Source organism: Rissa tridactyla, chromosome 4 (genome assembly GCF_028500815.1).
Source record: "Rissa tridactyla isolate bRisTri1 chromosome 4, bRisTri1.patW.cur.20221130, whole genome shotgun sequence".
NCBI classification, from domain to species: domain Eukaryota; kingdom Metazoa; phylum Chordata; class Aves; order Charadriiformes; family Laridae; genus Rissa; species Rissa tridactyla.
In genome coordinates this window covers 13670922-13697945 of record NC_071469.1, presented here as the reverse complement: position 1 = coordinate 13697945, position 27024 = coordinate 13670922, and the positions used below count along the sequence as shown (strand labels likewise).

At 39.0% G+C, this 27024-nt stretch overlaps 1 protein-coding gene across 1 annotated transcript; it reads right to left on the bottom strand.

Annotated features, from left to right (window-relative positions):
- Nucleotides 1–3454: 3454 nt before the first annotated feature.
- STK33 (serine/threonine kinase 33) lies at nt 3455–10943 on the bottom strand. Its single transcript, XM_054201606.1, is given in 4 exon segments — nt 3455–3701; nt 9673–9764; nt 10810–10903; nt 10905–10943. Coding segments are annotated over 4 exon segments (282 nt in total). The 3' UTR covers nt 3455–3644.
- Nucleotides 10944–27024: the final 16081 nt, after the last annotated feature.

Genomic DNA, 27024 nt, shown 5'->3' with positions numbered 1-27024 from the left:
AAATACTATAACAAAACACCATTTTTAATTTTTCACTTTACGTTCTCGTATCAAGCTGCATCTCCTTTAGCTATATAGTGTGAACATTGCCTTATTTAGCCTAATTTAAAATAAGGTATCAGTAGAAATAAGATAATAAAAAAGCAAAGATGTCAGAAATATTTTAAGACATATCCATAAGTGTGCACATTAAGATCACATAGGTTCATAAAGGCAGGCTTTGACTGCATTCTTGTTCTGTATCTATTTCTTGTTATCTTGAATGAAGTATTTATTTGAGTAAATGTGGTATCTGAATGTCTGTAAATTCAATTTACTCTTTCTGTAGTATCTGCTTCTTTTATGTCAGTTGTATTCTTAATGATGTGGTAATAATAAAAAGAAGTAATACATATAAAACTAAAATGCATTCCTTAAAAAAATTGTGTTAATATCAAACCCTTTGTATTTTGTTTCAGTGACTATTACTGTTTACCAACAGACGTATTAGCCAGAAACATCAACTACATATGTATATTAGAGAATATACTTTGAAAGTAAATATTGATCTGTGCTCTACTAATCACATAACAAATGAAAAACCATATCATGTGATCTGTTTTTTCAATCAAAACTAATAAAGACAGATTGAATTTCTAATGGATTTTATATCATATTTTTCATACAAAGCTGGCACACAAAAATTACATAGCAAATACGTTCAAGAACTTAATGCACCTATTTGTGGCCATTTAAAACAAAAAAGAAGCTAACTTCATCAAATAAATTATTTGCATCAAACTATGTTTTCAGTTCTACTCCCAAAACACAGAGGTAGCTACTGAAAATGTAATTGTCACATCCTAGTGAAGGATGCCTGTCACTTTATATCAAAGTAAAATATTCTGGAGTTTCATTCACATGGCTTTAATTTTTAATTTTAAGGTAAAACATAGAATTAATATTTTATTGCATTTTCCCCAAAACTTTTAATTTCAAAATGTCTTCAACAAAAATTGCTGCTTTCTTTTATCCTCCAATTCTCCTTCCAAATCTACCTCAGGACTTAAATCCACATGGAACTCAATTTAAAGAACAGAAAACGGGAAGAATGCGTTCATTTCAGGACGTGATACTGTAAGTATTGGCTGGTGACAATGCCCATTATTCTGTTATGCACAGATAGGACTAAATTCTCTCCAGACTAAGGCAGTGACAGACAACAGATAAATTCAGCTAAAGAAATCAAGTTAAGTAGGTGAAATGTATCATATGGAACCTTGAAAATCCATGAAAAAAAATTCTGTGCCTTTAGAAAGGAATAAAAAGTACCACATTTTCTTAATAGGTTTCTTATTGCTGCATTGCAGAAAGTAATTTATTAGGCATCCTTGACGTCTTTAGTTGCACAAAGGTTTTTGAGAACTATTGCAGGGGCCAGAGTCTCTGAGCACCCTTGGAAGAATGAGCAAGAAATCCAATAGCATAGATTGCACAGGAAAAAGAAGCCCCTGACCCTTTCCTGTTAGAGAGCAGCACATGGGCCGTGCTCTCGGAGTGTGATGAGCAGCAGGACTCTTGCTAGCCTACTCGTTCAACGTGCTGGCACACTTCTGTATTTTAACGGATTTTCTTTCTGTTGGTTACTATTGTGTATGCTTCTATTAGTATAAGTTAAAATAGAAATGAAGCAGAAAGTATGAAGTAGACCTCAGTTTAAATTACATATAAAAATCCATCACGCTGGCATTGCCCCATTATGCAGAGGCAACCCTGTGCATTAACATTCATGAAAACAGTTCATGAGTCACCTCGGGGCTTACGCTCCCCATATAGGTAGAGACTGAGCCTGTTGTGGCAATAATACCCTCGGTACCAAGATGGAGCATGCCATCTGCGCAGCACAAAGAGCTCTGGCAGCCAGCAAATTACCAGGGAGGCATTAGCTGCAGCCCAGAAGGGTCAAAGTTGTGATGGTAGCAATAATGGCTGTAACGGTATCTTTAAGCCCATTAGAGGAGCACCAGGAACACAAGCTATTATTCAGGGTGTGAAGAAAAGTAATTTGCAAAACCAGAATTAAAAATCAGAAGATGATCTTATGGCTTTTGTATTACTAGTTTCAAATTAAGCAATAAAAAGGAGTGCAAGTTGTATTCCATTAATTCATGCACACTATTTCCATTCCCGTGTAGTCAACACAACAAGGGGTGAATTAATGTTACTTTCTTCTGACACTGTTGTGATTACAAAACGCTAATTTAAAAAAATATTTATATTGCTAATTAAGGAAGAAGATCAGACGTTCTAAGCTCCGGCTGCAATCAGCACAATTCACTGTTCTGAGTTTCACAGGTTCTGAGCTGTGAATTGTGCTGATTGCAGGCGCTGCTCTGGATTCGTATTAGCCAGTCAAACCATCCAATTGCTACCAACCGTTTCATAATATATTCCATTGTATTACGTTGTGCAAATCCTACTACTGGGATACAAACATTAATATCACGAAGTACAACAATAAAACTCATTCTGTGTCAGCATAAAAAGTACAGATGGATTTTAGAAATTAAAAAAAATAAAATAGAGGCACTAAAGATATGAACGCTTCATCATGCTGACACAAGAAGAAAAGTGAGGTAGTTGTATAGAAAAGAAACCAAGGAACCAAAACAAAGAAAATCTGGAAAAGAGGAGTTTATGAAACTGTGTGCCTGTCTCTGCGTGCTCATGTACGAAGTCTTACGTTATAAAAGAACGCAGCCGTATGCAACAAAAATAAACCAGTCTCAGGACAGAAATAATAACAACAAAAGAAATGGCAAGTGGTAATGTTCTGAGGGCAACCGAGAGAAGAAAAAGACTGAAAGTGGGGAAAAAAATCCAAGCAAATACCTTATGAAAGAAAAAATGTTCCTGCATACAATGTGACCTTTTAGTTGCATCATATGAATGGTAATGTATGTACTTTGCTACAATTGATTTTTAATTGCTGGGGGACCTTTTTATGTTATTTAGCTAGTATAGGCAGGATAAGATTTTTCAGAGAGCAATTATTTCGTAACTAAGATAAATGTTATAAATTATGAAAGACTTCAATAAAAATATACATGTACTCTTACAAAAGTAAAATTTAATTTCTTCCTCAAATAACATCAGACTAATAAACTTTCAAAGGACACAGATAACCTGTACAGGGAGACCTGGCAGCCCTCGGACATTGCCACAGGCAGAGGTGGAGAAGAAAAACCCTTACCCTGATTGCATGGTTTGTTCAATCCATTTGAGGATTTGACCAATAATCTGTAAATCGATAACTTAGTTCTCATATATAGATCCAGCCAGCGTATGAAAAAGAGAGGCCTAAACTCTCAGTCTAGTTTTACAGTGTTACACTGCAAGATTCTGTTATTTTCTGTTATTTCAGGATTATAAAGTGGTTCGTAACTCAAATACTCAGTTTTTAACACTGTCTCTTTTACTTTATTTTGCATAGAAATTTGTAATGTTCACATACAAGCAATTATAAGAGTTCAGTCTTTTGTGAAGGTTTAGGACAGAGGTTTATTTTTTATTTCAGTGCAAAATTGTAAGTACTTGTATTATAAATGGGTCTGTACATTTTATATGACTTTTACAAGCTACTTACAGCATGTACATAACGACACCTATGCTCCAAACGTCACACTGTTGGCCGTAGTCGTAGGCACCGATAACTTCAGGGGCTGCCAACCGAGCAGAAAAAATAGTATTAATAATACAAAAAAAAACTTTTAAATGCTTAAACACAAAGCACGAAGAATGTGCTGATGTAGTGTAATTTATTCCCAAATGTAAAGAGGAACCAACAGCAGATGTTTAAATGAATAATGTACAGACCTTAACAATTCATGCTGATGTGTCCTCACTTTTATCATTTAGCTGTTAAGGGGGTGGTGACATCGTGACATTAGCTGTATGATTAAACTTAGTATTCTTTTTCCCCACAGTAACTTACTAAAGCAGTATTGATAACACACTGGCTTAAAGTACTGCAAGACACGACATAAACTTTTCATTTTCTCCCAGATATAAGCGTAGTACATAAAAGCACAGGCTTTTTGCAAAACACAAGAGCCTCTCTTTGCACATATTAGCTCGAATGCATCATACCATGAACAAAATCAATGCCAAAATACTCTAAAATAAAACTTTTCAAACCTATTTATTTATATCCTCGATTAAAAATTTACAAATTATAATCTATTCAAGAATCGCTTTATATTATTTCAGTCACGTGTCACAAAGATGCTGCTTTGGGGCCATCTTAGTGGTATTTTATCTGCTATATCATGGGAGATGTGGTTGTGAGTTCACAGAAAATTTATGGTCTTCACTTCCAGAATCCTTGGAGATGACATACTCAGCCCCAGTAAGGAACAGAAGATAAAAACCTTCACGCAGCAGAAGATGAGACTGACACAGAGGTGTTGTCCCACCAGATTGAAAAGGTTGGTTAACTGTCATCTCGGTTTTTTGTGTTTCAGGTAGGTACCAAGCTTCAGATACCTAATCAATATCTCAAGGCACTTAAAACTGTCAACTTAAGGGTTTGATAATTCCACAACTGGTAAAACAAGACTTTAAAGGAGATTCTTACCATTAGTATTGCCAAACTGGCCAAAACCTACAGCATCACCTCATTTTTAATCGATTGGTTTGAGAACATTTTAAACCATCAGTAATTCATGCTAGTAACATCCTCGGAAAACTTACAAACTTAAATAAAGTTTATATCCTTATATACATATCCTACAGAGAATAAAATTACTGAATCAGGAAATTGCTATTACTTTTACAATTATTTTTTTTTCCTTAATAAACCAGTCTGGTTAAACGGTGACTTTCCAGAAGCGTTACACGCAAGAAGGGAGCGTACAAAAGATTGAAATAAGAACAAAAGGAAAACATAAGCATAGAGGCGCAAAATCAGAAAGGAAAAATGAGGATCAACTAACAAGGGATGTAACTAAAAATGAAATAATCTCTAAGTATATGAGTAGTAGGAAGACAATGAATAAAGAGGCTGGTATCGTATTCAACCAAGAATGCAATTGATAGATGATGCTCAGAAGGCAAATGTATTTAATGTCTTCTTACATCAATCTTAACCAAAATGTCAGCTGCAGGCAGTGGATAGCACAATCAATATCAATGACAAAGGGGCAAGACCTCAGTTTTTCACAGAGAAGCAAAAGGTTAACAAGTACTTGGGTTGGAAATTTTAAAATCAGCCATAACCGATAAAATTCACTCTAGAATACTTTAAAAACTGACAAGAATTTTCAGAGCTATTAGTGGTTCGGGAGCTATTAGTGGAGGCAAGTAAAATACTTGAAAAAAAAAGGCAATCATGGTATCTAGCCATAAGAGGGTGGAAACGCTGGCATCAAAGAATTACAGATGCATCCCATTAATTTTAATTCCCAGGAAAATACTGGAAATAATAAGCACCTAGAAGAAAACAAAGAGGTAAGTAACAGCCATTATGCACCTGTCAGGAACAAATCTCCATGTAGCACAGGTTGACAGGCTTCAGGGTTAGAGGAGGAACACTAAATATCACATATCTCTATTTTAGTAAGGCTTTTGATACAGAGTCACATAACTTTTTTCATAATACTGTCTACATTAAAATATCACAGGAACAATGCACACATGCTTATAAAAAACGCTTCTCAGAGAGCAGTTGTAACTTGTTCATTGTCAAAGTGGAAGGTTGCGCCAAGGGGTGTTTTGTAGGTGTCTGTCCCAGACTTGATACCATTATAATTGATGACCTGGGTGGTCCAAGATAGAACATGCTTATTAAATCTGAAGGCAACATCAAGCCAGGAATGTCTGTAAGTATATTGAAAGACGAGCTGAGAATGCAAACATGAGGAGATGAGCTGGTGAGGCAGCAGCTCAAGAACTGTTGAGAATCAAAGCTGAACATGGGTTAACAGTCCCAGTGTTACCGGACAACACCTCTGGGAGGCAGGACTGGCGTAAAGGAGCCACTCTGGTACGAAACCTCTTTGTGCTCGCCAGCCCTTTCTGAGGAGGCCAAGGCCAACACTCCTCCCCTTGTCTGGGTTGGAAGCTATTTAAATATGCCAGGTGAAAAAACACGCTAATGGCCTGCTTGACTTCCGGAGGGCGGACTTTGGCTTGTTCAGGACACTGGTTGAGAGAGTCCCTTGGGAGATAGTCCTGAAGGGCAAAGGGGTCCAGGAAGGCTGGACGCTCTTCAAGAAGGAAATCTCAAAGGCCCAGGAGCAGGCTGTCCCCAAATGTCGCAAGTCTATAGGGCGGGGAAAATGGCCAGTCTGGATGAACAAAGAACTTCTGATGGGACTTAGGAATAAAAGGAGAGTTTACCACCTTTGGAAGAAGGGACTTGTAACTCAGGAGCAGTACAGAGATCTCGTTAGGTTATACAGAGAGAAAATTAGGAAGGCAAAAGCCCAGCTGGAGCTCAACTTGGCCACTAACATAAAGGACAACAAAAAAAGTTTTTACAAATACATCAACAAAAAGAGAGCCAGGGAGAATCTCCATCCCTTACTGGATGCGGGGGGGAAAGTTGCAACCAAGGACGAGGAGAAGGCTGAGATACTTAATGCCTTCTTTGCCTCCGTCTTCAATAGTCAGACCAGCTATCCCCAGGGTGTTCAGCCTCCTGAGCTGGAAGATAAGGATGGAGAGCAGAACAACCCACCCATAATCCAGGAGGAAGTAGCCAATGATCTGCTTCTGCACCTAGATGTACATAAATCTATGGGGCCGGATGGGATTCACCCAAGAGTACTCAGGGAGCTGGTGGGAGAGCTCACCAAGCGTCTCTCCATCATTTATCCACAATCCTGGTCAACAGGGGAGGTACCAGATGACTGGAGGGTGGCTAATGTGACGCCCACCTACAAGAAGTGTCGGAAGGAGGATCCGGGGAACTACAGGCCTGTCAGCCTGACCCCAGTACCAGGAAAGATCATGGAGAGGATCATCTTGAGTGAGCTCTCATGGCAAGTGCAGGGCAGCCAAGGGATCAGGGCCAGCCAGCATGGGTTTAGGAAGGGGAGGTCCTGCTTAACCAATGTGATCTCTTTCTCTGACCATGTGACCCACCTTCTGGATGCGGGGAAGGCTGTGGACATTGTCTATCTGGACTTTGGTAAGGCTTTTGACACCGTCCCCCACAGCATTCTCCTGGAGAAGCTGGCGAATCATGGCATAGACAAGAGTACTCCATGCTGGGTTAAAAACTGGCTGGATGGCCGTGCCCAGAGAGTTGTGATTAATGGGGTGAAATCCTCTTGGCGGCCGGTCACCAGTGGTGTCCCTCAGGGCTCAGTTTTGGGGCCGGTTTTAATATCTTTATCAATGATTTGGATGAGGGGATTGAGTGCACCCTCAGTAAGTTTGCAGATGACACCAAACTAGGTGGGAGTGTTGATCTGCTTGAGGGTAGGAAGGCTCTACAGAGGGACCTGGACAGGCTGGATCGATGGGCCAAGGCCAACTGTATGAGGTTTAACAAGGCCAAGTGCCGCGTCCTGCATTTCGGTCACACCAACCCCAAGCGATGCTACAGGCTTGGGGAAGAGTGGCTGGAAAGCTGCCCGGCAGAGAAGGACCTGGGGGTGCTGGTGGACGGCCACCTTAACAGGAGCCAGCAGTGTGCCCAGGTGGCTAAGAAGGCCAACAGCATTCTGGCTTGTATCCGGAACAGCGTGGCCAGCAGGAGCAGGGAAGTGATCGTGCCTCTGTGCTGGGCACTGGTGAGGCCTCACCTCGAGTACTGTGTTCAGTTCTGGGCCCCTCTGTACAAGAGGGACATTGAAGTGCTGGAGCGTGTCCAGAGGAGAGCTACCAGGCTGGTGAGGGGTCTGGAGACCAGGTCATATGAGGAGAGGCTGAGGGAGCTGGGCATGTTTAGCTTGGAGAAGAGGAGGCTGAGGGGAGACCTCATTGCCCTCTACAACTACCTGAAAGGAGGCTGTAGAGAGGTGGGTGTTGGCCTCTTCTCCCAGGTGAATAATGACAGGACCAGAGGAAATGGTCTGAAGTTGTGGCAGGGGAGGTTTAGATTAGATATTAGGAAGAATTGCTTTACTGAAAGAGTGGTCAGGCACTGGAACAGCCTGCCCAGGGAGGTGGGTGAGTCACCATCCCTAGAGGTGTTTAAGAAACGTCTAGATGTGGCACTTCAGGGCATGCTCTAGTGGCAGAGATTGTAGCTTGTTTGGTTGGACTCGATGATCTCAAAGGTCCTTTCCAACCATGAAGATTCTATGATTCTATGATTTCAGATTCTTTGGTGGGTAATGTCTCCCATCAGTTTTGTCTGGGCTTTAAGTATCCATGAACCTTCCAAGGCAGGCTTAAAGGATGGCACAACCTTAAATACTATTCAAATTCTCATCCAATGAAGAATTTCAGAGGTTTCAAACTTCCAGAATAGCAAGAGAAAGAAAGAAAATGTGTAGGCAAACATACCCCAGAGCTGATTTAAAAGAAATCTTTGTTTGTTTTCTTCAGAGCCCCATTTATCTCCACTCCAGTTCACCGAACCATTTAGAGGCAGATGATAAAGCCCAGGACTATTAAAAGAAACCTTTCCAAAAAAGTAGTCATCACCTGTCCCTGAAAAGGGGATGTAAAGAACCTACGCAGCTGTTCTGCCTCAAAAGAACTATGAAGGCTGATTGAATAACAGCACAATGAAACACAGTTATTGCCAAGAAATCTTAGGTCATCCCTAATGTTGTTTGATAGAGAGAGCATTCAAATTAAAATAGTGATTCCATACGCTTTCATCAAAAGATACAAATAGCTGAATTTTTCCTCGTAAAAAATTACTTAAACTCTGTCTTTTTTGCTGCAAAAAAAAAAAGAAAAAAAAAAAGGAAGCAGTCAGGACCCACATAAGAAACATAGCAAACACAATTCCGTACCCTCAGTTTCTCCCACCCTCAATCGCTGAGTTGTCCAAACTCTTCAGTGTCTGAAACGCTTCTCAACATGGGCTGTTCTACCCAAGATAGTACATTCAAGATCCAATAATTCAGTTCTACAGGATTATTTTAGAAGATGCCTCAACTACTGCTAAAACAGCAAACCAGCAATGGATAAATTGCATATGATTTATTAAGCACCAAAGACTATTTTTTTTCAGTAAAAAGATGTAAGCATATGGCACATTGTGTTTAGGTAGTAAATATTTATCAATCTCAAGAGAATCCCATAATTGTGTTTCAATCAAGGGCACAGTCTAAATAGGCTTTTTTTCTGAATTACTAACAGATTTACATTAAATTGACAATATTCCTAATTTAAAAATTAATTACATCTTACAGAACCTGCTGGCTTCCTGTAAGTAATGGCTTCGGACTATACTAATATAGATCTAGATGAACAAGGTATGGTTACTTTAAGGATTTTGTATTTTTTTTTTAATTGATCTGGATATATACTTGCCATGTTTTTTTAAAAAAACAAGCCTTTTTCAGCAGTGGCACTTAGCTTCCAAAAAGAGGTTTTTTTTCTCCCCTAATAACACCATTTAGTAGCTCATTTCAAAAGCTGCTAATAGGTATCAAAGTCAGGTCTCCCAGTAATACCTGGATATTAAAACCAGTTCTTGAAGCAGAGCTGCTACAACTGTCGTCTTACCTTTATGTTTAATTTCATTTCATTTGCTCCATTGATGTCACTGCTTTTAACTAAAATGTTTTCCACTTTTAGATCTCTGTGAACAATATCTGCCAAGAGAGAGTAAGAAATAAAATGTTATCAGTCGCAGTGAAGATACTCTGACAGAAATGTTTTAAACTCTTTCGATTGAGTAATTTCTTTGATCAATTCCAGTGCATTTTACTCTGAACTACTGGAAGCCTAACCAAAGGCATCTTTCCCATTTCATCCAGGGAGTCATACAAGTATTTCAAATTTTCAAATTTCATTCCTCCCCACAGCCCTGAAATGTAGGAAAAAGTTCATATTGGTTCAGTCTTCAATATCAGTGGATCACCTGACATCATCTGACAGAAGAGTAGTGTTTATATTGTATAATTATCAAATTTGCATGTGTTTTCCTACATGCCATTCATTTTCATATCCAAAACCAGTAGTAATTTTTGCCCTTCCAATGAGCACCCAGAAGAAACAAGGCTCTAAACAAGGTACCATTCCATAACCCCATGTGTCTCTGTGGAGAAAGACGAAAGTAAATGCAGGATTTCTAGTAGCAGTATGCTGTAACAGAGAGATTAATAATTTCTGTGTAAAAAGCTCCAGAATTATTCACAATCCCACACTATTTATCAATTCTAAATTTCTGTCCGGATGGGTTAACTCTGTTGTGGACTGTGCAGATTTGGAATGTTTCCATGTGGTGGATGAAAACGCTGATGTTTACTGAATCCTAAATGCAACACAAACTGTTAAGAAGTATCAGAAACAATCTGCTTCTGCTTTTTTACCTCCTGTAATAGACTATACACTTAACAACTAAACTAAGTAAATGTTACAATGCAAAGCAGTTGCAAGTTAGGAAATAATAAAACATGTTATTATCCATAGCTGGCATGGAAAGAGAAACAGAAGAAAAATGGTATCAGTTATTGCATCTGTAAGAAAAATAAAGTTCTAAAAATGCATTCATGTAGTGTATTTTACTTTTTCTTTACCAGACTATCTTTATACTATGAAATAAATAATAGATAAGAATAGCAATCAGTAACTGTTGTTAAATGTATGAACACTTGAAATCAATGAACATATGGGAGAGACAGAGGAACTTAATTACCATTTTGTGAAGATACGCCGTTGCTGAAGCAAGACCCTGAATGATGTGCCTTGTCTCATTTTCTGTAAAATGTCCTTTACTACAAAGAATTTTTTTAAAGTTCTCCATCCTCACACAGCTCCATTATAAGATACATCTGCTAATGTTAATAAAGAAAGAATGTAATGATTTGGTTATTTCTGAGTTTAGTTTCTTTTAATGTAATAAAAGTATATATGATTAATAGCAGTGCTCCAGCTCAAGAGATGACCTAGAACCCCAGTGCACTTAGGATTTTATGAGCAGAAGACAAGGGACAATTGACCTGCCGCAAATATTGCCAAGTGCTTACTACAAGAAACTCTCGAGATTTCAAAACACATACATTTAAAAAATGTATAAAAATACTATGATTTCAAAACAAGGACTAAGTATGGACTTAGCTTACAGCCTCTTCCATCCAATGCGTCATCAATGGCTTTTACAGAAAGCCTAAGAAAGTACCAACATTTGAAAAAAAATACAAAATGCAGCTTTTCAGCAACTAGGAGTGAAAACTACTACACTACTCAAATGAGACGTCTGACTAATTTAATACCCCAAAAACCCCGACACTTACAGCTAGCAACAAATACTTCTTTACATGTGTTAATGCCATATTTATATCATGCTGTCATTGTAAAGTCCGGGGAACTTTTCTGTTCATCTCAGCGATAACACCTTTCCAACAAGTAATACAGTCAGTTAAAGACAGAATAGTAGTAATTTAACCTCAAAAATAAGATTTCCACCATTCTTTTTTATATTCTTTTTTTTATATTCTTTTATATTTTTTCGTTTTATAACAATTACTGAAACAACAGACATCTATAAACAATGCAAAGACTGCTTCTTGCGTGATGGTTCCCTTTGTTAGAAATACTATGGACGCACAAGAGGACCACCTTCCTTATAGCGCACTTAGACACAAAACAACACCTGAAAAATGAGAATAAGCATCAACATAGGTGAGAAGAGAAATTCTGGATCTAATATAAAATCTTGGTGCTCAAACAGAGACTGGGAAAAAAAAGAATCATCTGATCCAAAGAAAGCTATGAACACTTTAAAGAAAATAACCTATCATCTACATGATATTTACCTTTTTCATGTTAACTTTTTTGATGGCCCATTTTTTGCCATTAGTCCTGTGTTTTACTCCAGTTACCTTGCGCTAGTTATCTTCTGAAAGACTAGATTTAATAAAGAAACAGATAATCATAAAAAAATAACTGCAGCTTTAAAAAAAGTTTTAACATACTATATTTTTTATCCATGAATTTAGAGTAAACTAAACTTTGCAATCAAATGTTTCAAATATGTTTTTAACAGCAGAGAAGCAATCCAATTTTTTCAACCAAATTATTTACAGATTTTTCTGTTGACTATGTTTCGGTCTTCATGCACGCTTACCCTAAGTTTTAAGCCCAGCAACTTGTAGGGTTCAGTATGAGTTTTCTGCTTCACCTGCAGGGTAGCACGAGCTGTCACCACCCTAACCGCCACCCCGGGAGAGTAACAGGTAAGGTGCAATTCTGAAATATTAAGAACAATGTGGTCAGTGTGCAAGGAAATTGCTAGCATAGTTTTGACTTAGAACAGCCACACGAGTACAAAGATGACTTCAGAAACAAAATACCTACAAAGTCTAATTTGTGGTAAGGTTGAAGTTCAGACCTTTGCTTATCTGTGCAAACGGCTGTACATGGACCACGTTGGCCACAATTCAACACCCACAGCAAACACTCCGTGACTTTGCCGCTGGCACCCAGACCCCTGGCAGGGTTGGGTGGAACCCCTGACTCCCCCACCCAACCTGCCTCAGTCACCTCACTCATCTCGGTGATCTCGCCCTACCGCTTGTGTCTCCCTGGGAAGCTGTCATTGCCATCTAGGAATTCCTCTCTTTATTTTCCATGAAATTGCCACATGCTTTCTGGGAAATTCCCCTTCTGCTTTCTAGGACTGCCCGTCTCCGCCCCAAAATGTGCTCTGTAGAAATGTACCTTATTCTTTCTAGGAACGCACTCCACTGTTTTCCGGGAATATCTCTCTGCTTTCTAGGCATTAACCTTCAGCTTTCTAGGAAATTTTGCACACGTCCGTAATTTTGCACATGATTTCTGGCAATTCCCCCTTTGCTTTATAGGACTTGCTCATGTGCTTTCTGGGAATTCACACCCCAGCTTTCTAGGAATTTCAAGTGTGCTTTCTAGAATATTGCCCCCCTTGGATTTCTAGAAATTCTCTGGGTGCTTTCTACCTTTGCAGGCGTTCTCCCTACACAGCTCACCCTCCTTTTTTTTCCTACCTTCTACTTTCTAGAATTTCCCCTGTGTTTTCCAAGAACATCCTCTCCCCTTTCTAGGCATTCCCACTTTACTTTTCAGGAAATCTCCCCACTGCTCTGTAGGTGTTTCCCTTCCCCCCTGCTTTCTAGGAATTCTATCCCTGCTTTCTGGGAACTTACCTTGTGCTTCCTAGGAAATTCCCCCGCGGCTTCCCGGTTTCCTGCCTGCTTTACGCAAACTCCCACCGCCCAAATGCTTTCTAGTAACTCCCATTTCTGCTTTCTATGCATTCCCTCTACTGGTTTCCAGGAATTTCACAAAGTGCTTTCTAGGAAACTCCTCTGTGTAGACCTCCCTCTGCTTTCTAGGAAATTTTCCATTCACTTTTTCCAGGAAGTTTTCCATATGCTTACTAAGAAATCACACCTCTACTTTGTAGGAACCCTCCCCACTGCTCTCCAGGAGCTACCTTCATGCTTTCCAGGCAACCCCCTCCATTTTCCAGGAAATCTCTCTTCTGCTTTTCAGGAAATTACCTTGTGCTTTCTAGGAACTTTCTACGTGCTTTCTAGGAAGTGTCCCCATTGCTTCATAGGAATTTTCTCCTTTATTTTTCACATATTTTTCTCGAGTATCTAAAATTATGTTGGCTCCAAAATGTTTTACTGAGTCGTTGCCAGAGGTACCACAAAAGCTATGAAGGGAAGCAAATTCTTAAATTGCAGCAGCTGATGGAATAATGTGCAGAAGATGGAAATCAAACACAGAGAAATGCTTGGCTTGCCTCAGCCACTGTCGAACAAACACCTACTGACTGGGGTATTAACCACACTGCTAGCAATTCAGCTACCGAGACAGAGAGTGGATAGTCTCTGTATAATTGCTAGTGGTAAATAAAACAAAAAACCCCCCACTTTCCATGACTCCTATGGCTTGGGAATTGCAAAAACTGCCCACAACTGAGAATTTACATGTTACAAAGTGTTCTTTATGATGTGGCATTCCCTGAAAGTAATACTGAAAAAACCAAGCAAGTTTTACATAAAAAGAGTGTCATTTAATCCAACTTTCTCATGCATTTTCATAAAACTCGTGTTAGATCTAAGAGTGGATACTGTTTAGAGGCCAGAGATGAAATGGGCAACTAAAGAGCTACAAGCTACAAGTTGAATTAATAAGGGTGACTATCCAAGAACGTGGTACTACTACTGCGGTATCATAAATATCTATGGCCACACGTCTCTAACTTCCTTGTTGAGACTTTGCATGTCCTCCTACTAACCACATTTCCCACGTAATTCACAAAAGCAAATAATTGGTTGTATATTCAGATATGACTAATTAAGGATGATAATTAGTTTATACCCACGTATGTGAATATAAAGAAACGTATGTTTCTCAAAAGGAGACCCATTTGTATTAATATCAAAAATGATGGATTTTATTCTGAAACTTCAGTTTCAGTGCTTTTTTCAGTTTTCTTTTCAGATGTACATATAACGCAAATTGCTGCAACAAAGTTTTCAACCCAACAATTTTAAAGTCTACAATATTAAAGAAGGGATTATGATACAAGATAAACATGTCTCCATCAATGTGTTCACAACTGCAGGAATGATAGGAAAAAAGACTCTGTACATTGATAAGAATGACCTATGGAGAAATTAAAGACAATCAACTTCAAATCCAACTTCTGCCTCAATTTTTTCACTTACTATCATTAGTGTAGTATTACAATTTACACACTTTCATATAGCTGAAGAGTACCATATTTGAAAGATATCAGGGTTTCAGTGGGTGGTAGAAAAACCAGAAAAACCAGAAAATTGCCCATCACGTGCAAACTGTGACTCCTAAGACAAAAGCCAGATTTTTGAAAATATGATGAACATGCAAATTTCACTAACTTCAGCTGAATGTGTGCATGCCCAGTATTTCTAACAATTAAGTTAGTTGTACTTGGAGTACTATTTGACAGATCTGTAAAGCACGTGACCTCAGAGGTCAATTCCTCAGGGGCTGAGTCAACAAATAATTCAAATTCAGAAAAGACTGAGTATGTATTCACTGCCCATAGAATGGATTAACTAATTGGGTATCACCTGATTATTTCTGACATAGATTTAGTAGAGTTTTACTTACTACTATAACTTTATTTTTTTCCCTACATAGTTACCCAGACCTAAATCCTTTGACTAATTTATAACTTTACAGTTTATAAGCATAATCTAACATATGTTAGGCTACTTGTAGGACTCATAAGCCCTTTAAAGCATGCATTTTTTCGTCAGTGGTAAGAAAATATATCTTTTGGGTATGCAGACAAACTTTCTGCATTAATTGACTCAATCTTAAGAATTAAGGCATGATATCACCAGATAAATATCACTAAAAACCACTACACCATTTCAAAAGATTACATAATTTATCCCATTTATTATATTACCTTGAGGTTAAAAAAATAATGTTAAATATCTTAAAAAATAAACAGTTTTAAAAACATCGACATTTTAAATTAGTTTATTCAACACGTCTTCCAATGAATGGATTCTTTTAAACGTGGAAAAGCTTCTGCTGTGGAATTCCTGTCGTGCCTACCTGGTGTAACTACCCCTCTGTGTTTTCACGAATTTCTTGGAACCCAGCACCTGCTATAATCATTGAAAATAACATCAAGTTGTTATTAGATGCAAGAGTTCAAAAACATTCTCAGCGGAGGAGATTTTATTCTGGCATATAATACTTTTAAGAATTAATCGGGAAATATATTCCTTGTTTAATTGCAGAGAAATGAGCTCTAGTAACTGTAGAATATGAAGAAATACCCACTCTTGAATACAAACTTCAAAAATACACAGCAAAGAAAGACAGGTCTGATTCCAGTTTGCTTACCTCCTCAATGCATGCTGGACCCTTCAAAAGGTGAGTCTATTTGTTCGATTCTCTGTCTCTGGCTGCTTGGCTGGATGCCTCTGCTAATGCACCTCCAGAACACGTGGGATCTTTACTGCAATGGGGGCAAAAAAAAAAAAATGCAACATTGCTTGGTTCTCACAAGGCTGAGCACGTGGTACATTTTACGGTCTTCCCCTCACTGCTTTCAGCCATCTGTTCAGTCTTACATAGGCTCTGCCCAAATTAAATAAAAGCACAGAGACTGGCAGGAACATGTCTACTGCTTGAAGAAACAGAATAAAACTCGAGAGATGAGGGGGCTGGTGGAACACAAAAGCCTTATATTCTAATTACAGCTGTCTGCTGCACTGATGAGGAAGTGGGTTGGCATAACACAGCATACTGGTTTGGACAGCAGGTCTGAAAAAAACCAAAAAATCCCCGTAGTCAAAAATTATACTTAATCTTGTCTATCTACAGATTGCTGGTTGCATTCAGAGGTGGGAAAAAAAAAAACATTTTTTCCACCAGAGAGTTAAAAACTGTAATAGATTTTTCCTTCACAGCAAATGGTATACAACAGGTTTTTAGAGGATTTCAAAATACTTCATTAAACCTGGGAAGCTGTTGATCCGGGGTGTCAAATAAAAATGAAATTTTGCTTCTAACTGGCGCCATGTGAGGGCATACTTCAGCAGTACTGCAAAGACAGTGATAATGAAAGCAAGTATATTTGGGTGCTCTTGTAATTCCCCTGGAGAGCTCCTGATTTGCAGATGATTCCTCAAAGTCTACTTTCCTTAAAAAAGAGGCTGTTCAAAAAGGCTCAGAGGGAGTTAAAAAGCACTAAAGAAGGCATGCTTATTTAAACATTTTCAGGCAAGAAGGCTAGAGCTCAGTTCCTCCACAGTGAAGAACTGAGAAGAAGCAATACCTGAAAGTGTTAGGGGATTAACTAGGGAACTACTAATTACATTTAACTCTTGGAAAACCATCAAGTTGAAGATGCTCAACTTTATGAGAGTGTCGTTCTTGCATTCCAGACGGCTAACACGAGTGAGGCACTGAAAACTACCTTTAACTGCTGATACTGGTTCGCCTCCTGCAGAGTGCCTATGCTTGTGTACATCCCTCACTGAGCACCTACTCCCCACGCTGAAGCAGCTTCTGCCCTGACCGGCAACCCTCATCCGAGGCAACTTGTGGCTTCAGTCTGTGGAGACTACAAGGGTGATGGCATTTTAGGGACTAAGGTGGACAAATGAGATAAAAGAATGATCCAAGTTTCAAGAAAATGGAAAATATTGGCTTAAGCCGAGTGTACAACCAGTGTTTCTGCAGAAAACAATGACCAGATTTTCAGTAGAAATTCTGCAAAATCTCCTCTTCTCCAATACCTCTGATGCACCTCAGAGATAAACTCAGATGTCATTTCGACATCCTTAGGTGCTTTGGTTCCTCCCGATCCCCTCACTTCCCAGATCTAGGATTTTTCTTTTTGAATGACAGATGGCTTATTAGAAAACAATAGCAGAAAATCCTTGCATGTAGGCAAAAACTACTTAAGAGAATGTTCTTTTCTGATATAGTGCTTTCATAATGAGAGATAGCTTCTAATCTCACTCGATAGCCTACATTCTGCAATTTACATGAATAGTGATTAATACCCTATTTCCATATTTAAGTCTCTGACAATATTAGTACTCTTATTCCTACCATCTAAGAAATTTTTAACTGTAATATGATAAAATTATTACAGTATTTGATTCTCTGAAACTTACCAAGAAAAAAAATGTGATAGCTAGCAAAAAGAAGAGATAAGCTTAATGATACATAGAAATACGTTTGTTCTCCTGAAGATATTCTGAAAACATAAAAAAAGGCTAAAATCTTGAATTTATTTTACATTTGCTTCTGGACAAAGTTGTTGCATTAAAAAATTCTGAACTGAGTAAAGTCTTCTGTTGACAAATCAATAAACTGAAGAATGCATTTTTTAATATTATCAGTAAGAATATGCAAGAAAAAGGAAGGATTACTTTTCCAGAAGATCTTTGCGAACTCTTAATCTAACCACAAGAAAGTACTACTACTAAAAGATTATTTCGAAATACATAGTAAATAAATAAGGGACAGAGGGACCTATGGCTGCTTTAAATCAAACTACTACCAATAGAAAAAAAAAAGAAAAAAGCCCTGCTCCTACATTAGATTTTGCTTGAGACTTCCTATTCTCAATACTTCAGTCACCTCTGAGAGCCACGTGGCCTTTCTCAGACCCTTATGTGTGCCAGTACCACAGGACAAGATACGAGGCAAACCCTACCACAACGTCTGTGTGCACCTAACCTATTTTGCAATGTTTTATTAATGATTTAAACTAGAAACTATAACAACAGATTTAATTAACTAATTAAAGAATGAACAGATAGCATGGCAGACAGCCCTATGGATAGATAAAAACGAGAGTAGCTGACAGGAACCCAGCATACAGCAAGAATAGAGAGTACTCTGGAATACACAGTACGGTTGTTAGATATCCTTTGTTAATAAATACCCAAAATCTCAAATGCTCCAACAGTGAATTATCTGCTTTAACCACTCTAAGGAACCGTGACAAATGAACAATTTATACAATTAAAGCTCTACAGGAGGAGCAGATTAATATTTGCTTTGTTTTTAATAAACAGGGACAATATAATATGTAGGTGGTACAAACAGGGAGGGAAATAGCAGAGGAGGAAATGTTACGTGGCAGCTTCTGCACCTCCCTATCATGTTTGCAGCTTGCTTTCTTTTCTATTGTGAATTGACAGTATGATCAAAAAGCAATTCGAAGTTATTTTTCCTTCCCAACCCAAAAGTATTTTTAGGTGCTTTTGAACAAAGTTACAATGGAGAGGCATCCAGAGGGAATGCGAGCTCACATCGATATATTTAGTTGTTACTGCTCAAGGAGGATACACCACTAGACATGGTGTCTGTCGTGAATAAAGAGTGGTCACACACTAGGAATTCCCACTTTTGACTTTCTGGTGTTGAAAGGTAAGAGCCACTTGGTCCATATATCAGAATTTAACATCCCACATCTTCTTTTAGTTCAATTCTCTATGATTTTAGCATCTACAATACCTGAACTTGATTAAAAACCAAAACAAACTAGAATGCTGGAGTTTAAGCCTTACTGATTGCTCATTTCCACTTTTGGTATATCTGCTTCTAACCTGAGTCAAAAATTAAATCTTCTCTCAGTCAGAGCATCTCCTTTGGGAGCTGAGAAGTTACATCACCCTTCTGCCACAATTCTCCTTATCTGTTAAATTAAGATAATGCCACTTATCACAATTATTGTAAAATATTAATACATGAAAAATAATTTTTACAGGAAGACATGTACTGCAAGAGCTAAGAATTAATTCTGTGGCCTCTTCCTGCAATTTTACTTACAAAAAAGCAACGCCTACAACACACAAAAGCAGGGCCAGGGCCTCATTGCAGCTGGCAATGTGTGTATACAAAAGTAAGATGATGGTCTCCGCCTACACATAGCTTACTACAAACTGCTCTAATAGCAGTGAAAATCTTTCCATGTTACGTAGCCTTTCCCAAAATCTGACAGTGCACCGTTCTTTAGGAAGAAAAGTTAGAACTAATCCTACCCTCTAACAAAAAATAAAGGCTCAACACAAAATGTCTCAAAATAAACTATAAAAAATAGTTAATAAATTAGTATATAAACATTTGTAAGGAGTATGGTTTTACCCTAAGTTTAAAGGAAAAGTATGTAATTACCAGAAAGTGAAAGGTGAATTCCAAGAAAACATGTTATAAATTCATAGAAATAAGAGGGGTAATTCCTCAAAAACATGTGGAAAATTTCTACAAAATGCACAGAAAATGTCTTGGAAAGCAGAGGGGAAATTCCTTGAATTTACAGGAGAAAATATCTGGACAGCACAGAGAAAATTCCTAGAGAGCAGAAAGGAATTCCTAGAAAACACAAGGAAAATTTTCTAACACACACAAGGTAAATTCCTACAAAGGACAGAGAGAAAATCTACAAAGCCCCTGGAAAATTCATGCCTGGAGGGGAGATTTCTCAGAAAGCACAAAGAAAATTCCCAAAACACGAGTGGTAAAATTCCTAGAAAGGGCACAGGGGGATTCCTGGAAAGCACATGGAAATTCCTGGAGTTATGAGGGGGAAATTCAAGAAGGCACATTGGAAATTCCTAGAACACATGGGGGAAAATTACCGGGCAGCATATAGAAAATTCCTAGAAAGCAGGTGGGAAATAATCTGGGAAAGTCATGAGGAAATATACCTAGAAAGCAGAAAGTGGGGTTTCCTAGAAAGTATGATGTAAACACCTAGAAAGCTGAGGGGTAAATTCCTGGATGGCCAGGTGGGAATTCCTAGAAAGGACATGGAGACTTTCCTAGAGACTCACACAGTCAGGTCTTTCCTACACAGCACTATGCTCTAGCGCTACGAATTGCATCAGTTTTTGTCTGTGCGGGGACCAGAAGTGCTAGGGTACGTTATCACCCCTTCCCTCAGTGACAAAGAAAAATAACTTGGCAGTGCAAATACAGATAAAGCCGTCATTTAGGTCAAACACTTCTAGATACTTTCTCTTCCAGACTGATCTGTTTGTTTTATTCTGCAGCCCCTAAGGGCCAGACGCACAAAGGACATGAGGCAGAAGGTAGGGATGACCTTCCCTACTGCATGTTGTAGGTGCTTGAAGTCTGAACACGCATAAAATTCTGCTTTCACACATGCCCCCAGCTGCCACACTTGTACTAGGAAAATTACAGATCAAATGATATCTTGCATTTCAGGCCAAATCGGGCTTCCAGTGCAGTTTGCCCTGGTGGTTGCTCGGCTATGGACGCTCAGAGAGCACCCAGAGCGTTTCTGTAGCAGTGCTTTCACCCTTGGGAGCATGAGCAGCACTCGTTGATGTCGCTGATGGACCTAAGTGCACATCTTGCACTCTCCTTGAAGTGTGCAAGTATGACATTTTAGGTTATTCAGGGATCAGGGCAGACTCCACCAGCTCTTCTGGCACATACAGAGTGTGCACCATGCCTCCTCATTTGGCCATGTGTCAAAAGGTGTAGACCTCCTCAGTTGAGGAGGGGAATGGTTGAGGGCTGTCCTGCAGCTGAAGCCCTGGGAACAAAAAGGGTCAAAGACACCTTCCCTTCCTGCAGAACAAACGCTACTCTAAGGCAGACATGTCTCCCCATATGCAATAGAATGAGATATTAAGCTCCCCTTCATAACTTAAACACCTAGAAGTACTGTGAGGTAGCACTGACCAGGAATATACTTCAAATATTTTGTTGATCTAACTATAAACAGTGTTTCAGGGCTCTAGAACTACTTATAGATAATTACAAGTAACAGTCAGTAGTTATTAACACAGGTATCTCTGACCTTCATCTATGAGCACCTTCTATTCAAAATTTTAAAATACTTTAATAGCAGATTTTGAGAAGCACAAGTAACAAACAGGCACAAGATTCCCATTAATTTTCATTGGTCAGTAACGTAAAGGAGGAAAAATGCACATCAGGCTCAGCACCAAATTAACCAGTCTTATCACCTTAAAAAAACCCTCCAAAACTAACAAAGGGTCTGCTGTGGAGAGTTTGGCTTACAAGTCTGAAAAGCAAGCTTCCAGCGTTAAGAAAAGGTCTTCACTAAATAGCAAACATTCATGTGTGTGCCACTGAAGACATCAGCACTATAAAATCTGCTGTGAGCAAGCTACGCATCCGTTCTGTACAAACCTAACACTTCAGTCCCTGCTATGAAGACAGATCTCCCATTGACAGTATCAGAGGTGGAAAAAATGATTGCAGGATCAGATCCTACATTTCAATGGTTTATTTTATTTATGGCCACTTACCAAAAAATATTCTAGAACGCGTCCAATTACTCCATCCATTCAGATACACTAAAATATATTCATATCAGTTTCAAACTGACTATAAAGTCTGTGCAAAAGCTCATGAATAAAGAGAAATTCAAGTGACAAGCTGCAGGAACCTTGAAGTATCTCAAACTGGCTGTAAGACAATGAAAAGTCAACTGGCGTGTGCATTTAGCACAACGACCTTGAGTCGTCAGTACAAACACACAGACAGCTACAAGACAATTTTAACAAGTGGTCGGACACGAATGCTATTTGAATAAGCAAGCTGTCACAAAGAGATAGGAAAAGTCATCCATACCTTCCTTTCTTTGGCGACTTCTGCAGATCCTATAGTGGAATCATAAATGCAATTATGCATTTATGCATAATTTCATTTACACTGAGAGGTTTGTGATAATTCCAGTGAAGTCAACGAAGTTACCCTGCATTTACACCCAGGTCAGTGGGATTGGAATCAAACCCTAAGTGATTAAAATCAACAGAGCACATCGTCTGCTGATACCACTCCCAAAAAATTGCAATAAGCCCCAGGCATGTTATTACCAGATTACACGATTTCACTGTCAGGTTGACAAGTTTGAAAAGCAACAACAAACTGTGGAGGACTTAATTTTCACAGGGAAAGGATCCTTTCTTTCAATTAAAAGGACAAGACCACTTCATTCCTTCAAAGTTGAAACTAAGTTTTTTTCTTCATTTGTAAAATGCTAAACAGCAACATTCTTGCCCTGTGTTTTACCACGAATTTATTTTTATCTGTGACTGGAAAGTGAAGAACACGAAATGTTGATTTTGCTGAAGAATGCCACACAGTGATTACCGTGCAGCACAACCAGAGAGCACAGCGCTGTTGATTCCACCGTTGCAGTTCACGTTACGCTGTGATTCTGCAAACAGCAGAAACAGTGGCCACAAATTTGTGTAGTTCTTAGTGATGGTAAAATGTAAAAACAGATTTGTCCTTCCAAACTCAGATGGATCTTGTCTCAATAGAGGCTAATGGGATTACAAAAATCCTGGCTCAGGAAACTTCTGAGAGATAAAGTAATCTGATGTGTTATGGTATGAACTCAGTACTTCTGGATATCTGACAAAGATCTTAACTCCAGCAACGTTGAAAATCTGTTAATGTTTTTAACATTTTCATATTTTGACTGCAATTTCCTTTCTGCAATCTTCCTAAACCCTTGCTCTCTGCATTTCAGAGTGCTAGGATGCTCGGTTAATTGCTCTAAGTTAAAGTAAAGTAAAGGAGACGCAAAACTTCACAGCATTCTAGCTGAAACAAACAAAAAAAAAATCAGCAAATATGCAGTCTTTATGAACTTGGAACAATCTTTTTAAGATTACTTGCAGTCACTAGTTAGTAAAATTTAGCAATGCAGAGTCAAGTTGGTAGTTTGTGGCAAAATAGAGTCCAGAAGCACAGGCAAAAGGGTACTTAATTTTTCACAGCTCTGATTCAAGGTTTCTGGCTGCCTTTCTGCACTCACAGTTGTCCTGCTCCAAGTTTGGCAGGAATACAGAGTGAATGTTCACACTCACCAAGTGCCAAGGCAGCCTGAGATGCTTAAAAATCAGAACTGGAAGTCTTGTTAGCAGAAGGAATTTATTCTGATTCCACCAAAACTGGACCAGCCAGCAAGACCAAATTTAGTAGCCAACACCAACCACTACATCTGAAACTATCAGAGAAGTATACCAAATATGCAGCTAAGCCCAAGGGACTGGGAAACAACTAATGAAATACATGAGAAAATCTCAATGGTTGGCAGCCAAGAACAAGAAAACAACAGTTCAGACAAGCAAAATGTAATTAATTGTTGCCTGCTGAGTTGTGTTTTAAATTCCTTCCTGTACTCAGTAACTAGGATGCCCGACCTGAAGCTGTGACTGAAAAATGTCTCACTATTAATACCTGTATCTCAGGCGACTCTGTTTGACATTGTAACAGTCATATAATCTGCTAGGCAGTTATCAGTGCACAAGCCTGCAACAAAGAGATTCCATTAAATAATATCTTGCTTTTATCAGCAAAATAATGAAAAATCTTTAAATAAGGCAACCTATGCTAAATTGTTACACTATATAGTTACAACCAGTGTTGTAGAGAGTTACAGAAAACCTAGCAATTGACACTTCTGGTGTATATGAATAAAACATGATTTTTAGACAAAAAAGCCCAACATCAAAAACCATCAAAACCCATCAAAATACACACTTACAAAACGTACAAATATATATGTGAATATACCACTTCTCTGTATGTGAATATACCACCTATACAAGTCCTTCTACCTGAACTTGTGCAAAGCATTTGACACTGTCCCGCACAACACCCTTGTCTCTAAATTGGAGAGACATGGATTTGATGGATGGACAACTTGGTGGAAAAGGAACCGGCTGGATGGTTGCACTGAAAGAGTTGTGGTCAACGGCTCAATGTCCAAGTGATGACCAGTGACAACTGGCGTTCCTCAGGAGTCAGTACTGGGACCAGTGCTGTTTAACACCTTTGTCGGCGACGTGGACAGTGGGACTGAGTGCACCCCCAGCCATTTTGCTGATGACACCAAACTGTGTGGCACGGTTGACAGGCTGAAGGGAAGGGATGCCATCCAAAGGGACCTGGACACGCTCGAGAGGTGGGCCTGTGCAAACCTTGTTAAATTCAACAAGGCCAAGTGCAAGGTGCTGCACCTGGGTTGGGGCAATCCCAGGTATAAATACAGGCTAGGTGGAGAATGGATGGAGAGCAGCTCTGAGGAGAAGGACTTAGGGGTGTTGGTTGATGAGAAGCTCAATATGAGCTGGCAACGTGCGCTCACAGCCCAGAAAGCCAACTGCATCCTGGGCTACATCAAAAGAAGCGTGGCCAGCAGATCAAGGGAGGTGATTCTCCCCCCCCTACTCTGCCCTGGTGAGACCCCACCTGGAGTACTGTGTCCAGCTCCGGAGTCCTCAGCATAAGAAGAACATGGACCTGTTGGGATGAGTCCAGAGGAGGGCCATGAAGATGATCAGAGGGCTGGAGCACCTCTCCTATGAAAACAGGGTGAGAGTGTTGGGGTTGTTCACCCTGGGGAAGGCTCCAGGGAGCCTTATAGCAGCCTTCCAGTACCTACAGGGGGCTACAGGAAAGATGGGGAAGGACTCTTTATCAGGAAGTGTAATGATAGGACAAGGGGTAATGGTTTTAAACTAAAAGAGGGTAGACTTAGTTTAGATACTAAGGAAGAAATGCTTTACTCTGAGATTGGCAAGTCACTGGAACAGGTTGCCCAGGGAAATTGTCGATGCCCCGTCCCTGGAAGTGTTCAAGGCCAGGCTGGATGGGGCTTTGAGCAGCCTGGTCTAGTGGGAGGTGTCCCTGCCCATGGCAGGGGAGTCGGAACTAGATGATCTTTAAGGTCCCTTCCAACCTGAACCATCCTACGTGCATATATAAATGCACATCCAGCATAAGTGCTGTTACACTTCAATTGCATACTGTTCCTACTTGTTTTGAGATTTTTCGAAAGTGATGTGTTTTATGTCTGTCATACTGCGTAGTATTTTACTGCTTGAGTATTATATTAGAGAGGATAAAACATCAGAAGCTATTGCTATAATTTATTAGGTCCAGTTCTAACATATTACGGAGCTGCGCACAATATTAGCTGATGATGATTTTCTTTTCCTCATATTTAACATCACCGGAAGACTATATCACCTTTATTAATAAGAAAACATAAGTTTCTTCCCTATCTTTTTCTACAAGATTTTTTACAAATAATGTTTCATCTTTTTCCCACAATAAGTCAGTATAGCTCTGTAATTCTGTTTCACATCCTGCGATGAGATCCTATAGCTTTTTTCCAGGTAGAATTTCATTTGAAGTGCACCACAACGTAAGAGACAAATCCCTAAATGCAAAACACTGTCTTTACCTGAAATAATCAAATGCAAAGAAATATGGCTGACTACACGTACATATAACTTCACCAATAAATGCATGCCAAAACCCCCTTTTTATCACCTTTTTCAATTTATTATTTGATGTGTATCTTTATGTGGCTATACATAAAAAAAATAAAAAATCCTAAATTACTTTTTTATCTTTCATTTTTTTCAAATGTTTCACAACTTAAGCCTATCATATTACAAGGCTCTTTAGGAGACTTAAATAGTATTAAAATACTATCTTCAATTTGAAGGGCAAAATACCTGGAAAATTAAGGTCACGTAATGTTACAAAACCTAATGGAGTATGGATTTCTGCTTCAAGTACTTCAACCAGAAACCTCAGTAATCTTAAATCTGTCTCTCCTAGACATAATAAGTTTCAAAAGTTTGAATGAATTTCCGAGTATGCTTTGTATACCCTGTAATTTCTGAGCAGGGTGCAAAGAAGTATTAAGTTCAGAATACTGAGCTGCTATGGGAAAGACAAACCTTTCAAAGCAACGGCACTCTTACAGGACATTAGGAATAGAAAGCTGCAGTAATATATTTTGAACTGGTAAATGTGATGTTAATTTCTTGCACTGCAGTAGTATTTAAATACACAAAACCACCATAGTAATAATGGGTCAAGGGGTTATAAAGCAGAACTTGGCATGCTTAAAAGATGTGCACAATCACACACAAAAAAACTGCATCTGACAGTTATTATGAGAGTATTTACCAGGCTTCTTGGATGATTCTAATGTCATCAATTATTTCCTAAGGGTACACAGTCCAGTTAACTTAAAGCATAACACAGAACAGCCTAAAACATCTTCAAACTAGGATTTTTTTGGTTTTTTACTATGCTGCAATAGAGTTTTTTTTTTAATACCTGACCTTTTATGGTCAACATCAGCCAAGAAAAGCCAGCACAGTACTATTCACCCCCCAGGAGAGACCACAGACAGCGTGTCTGAGAGTCTGAGCCCTGCTCAGCACAGGGAAGAGCCCGTACTACTGCAAACCCCCTGCAGCCTCCTCAGCAGTTCCTGACGGCAGCATGTGAGCAAGCAGCAGACTTCAGAGCTGTGACCTGGTGTCAGGAGTTCTGCTACCTTTCCAGCTACCGAATACCGAA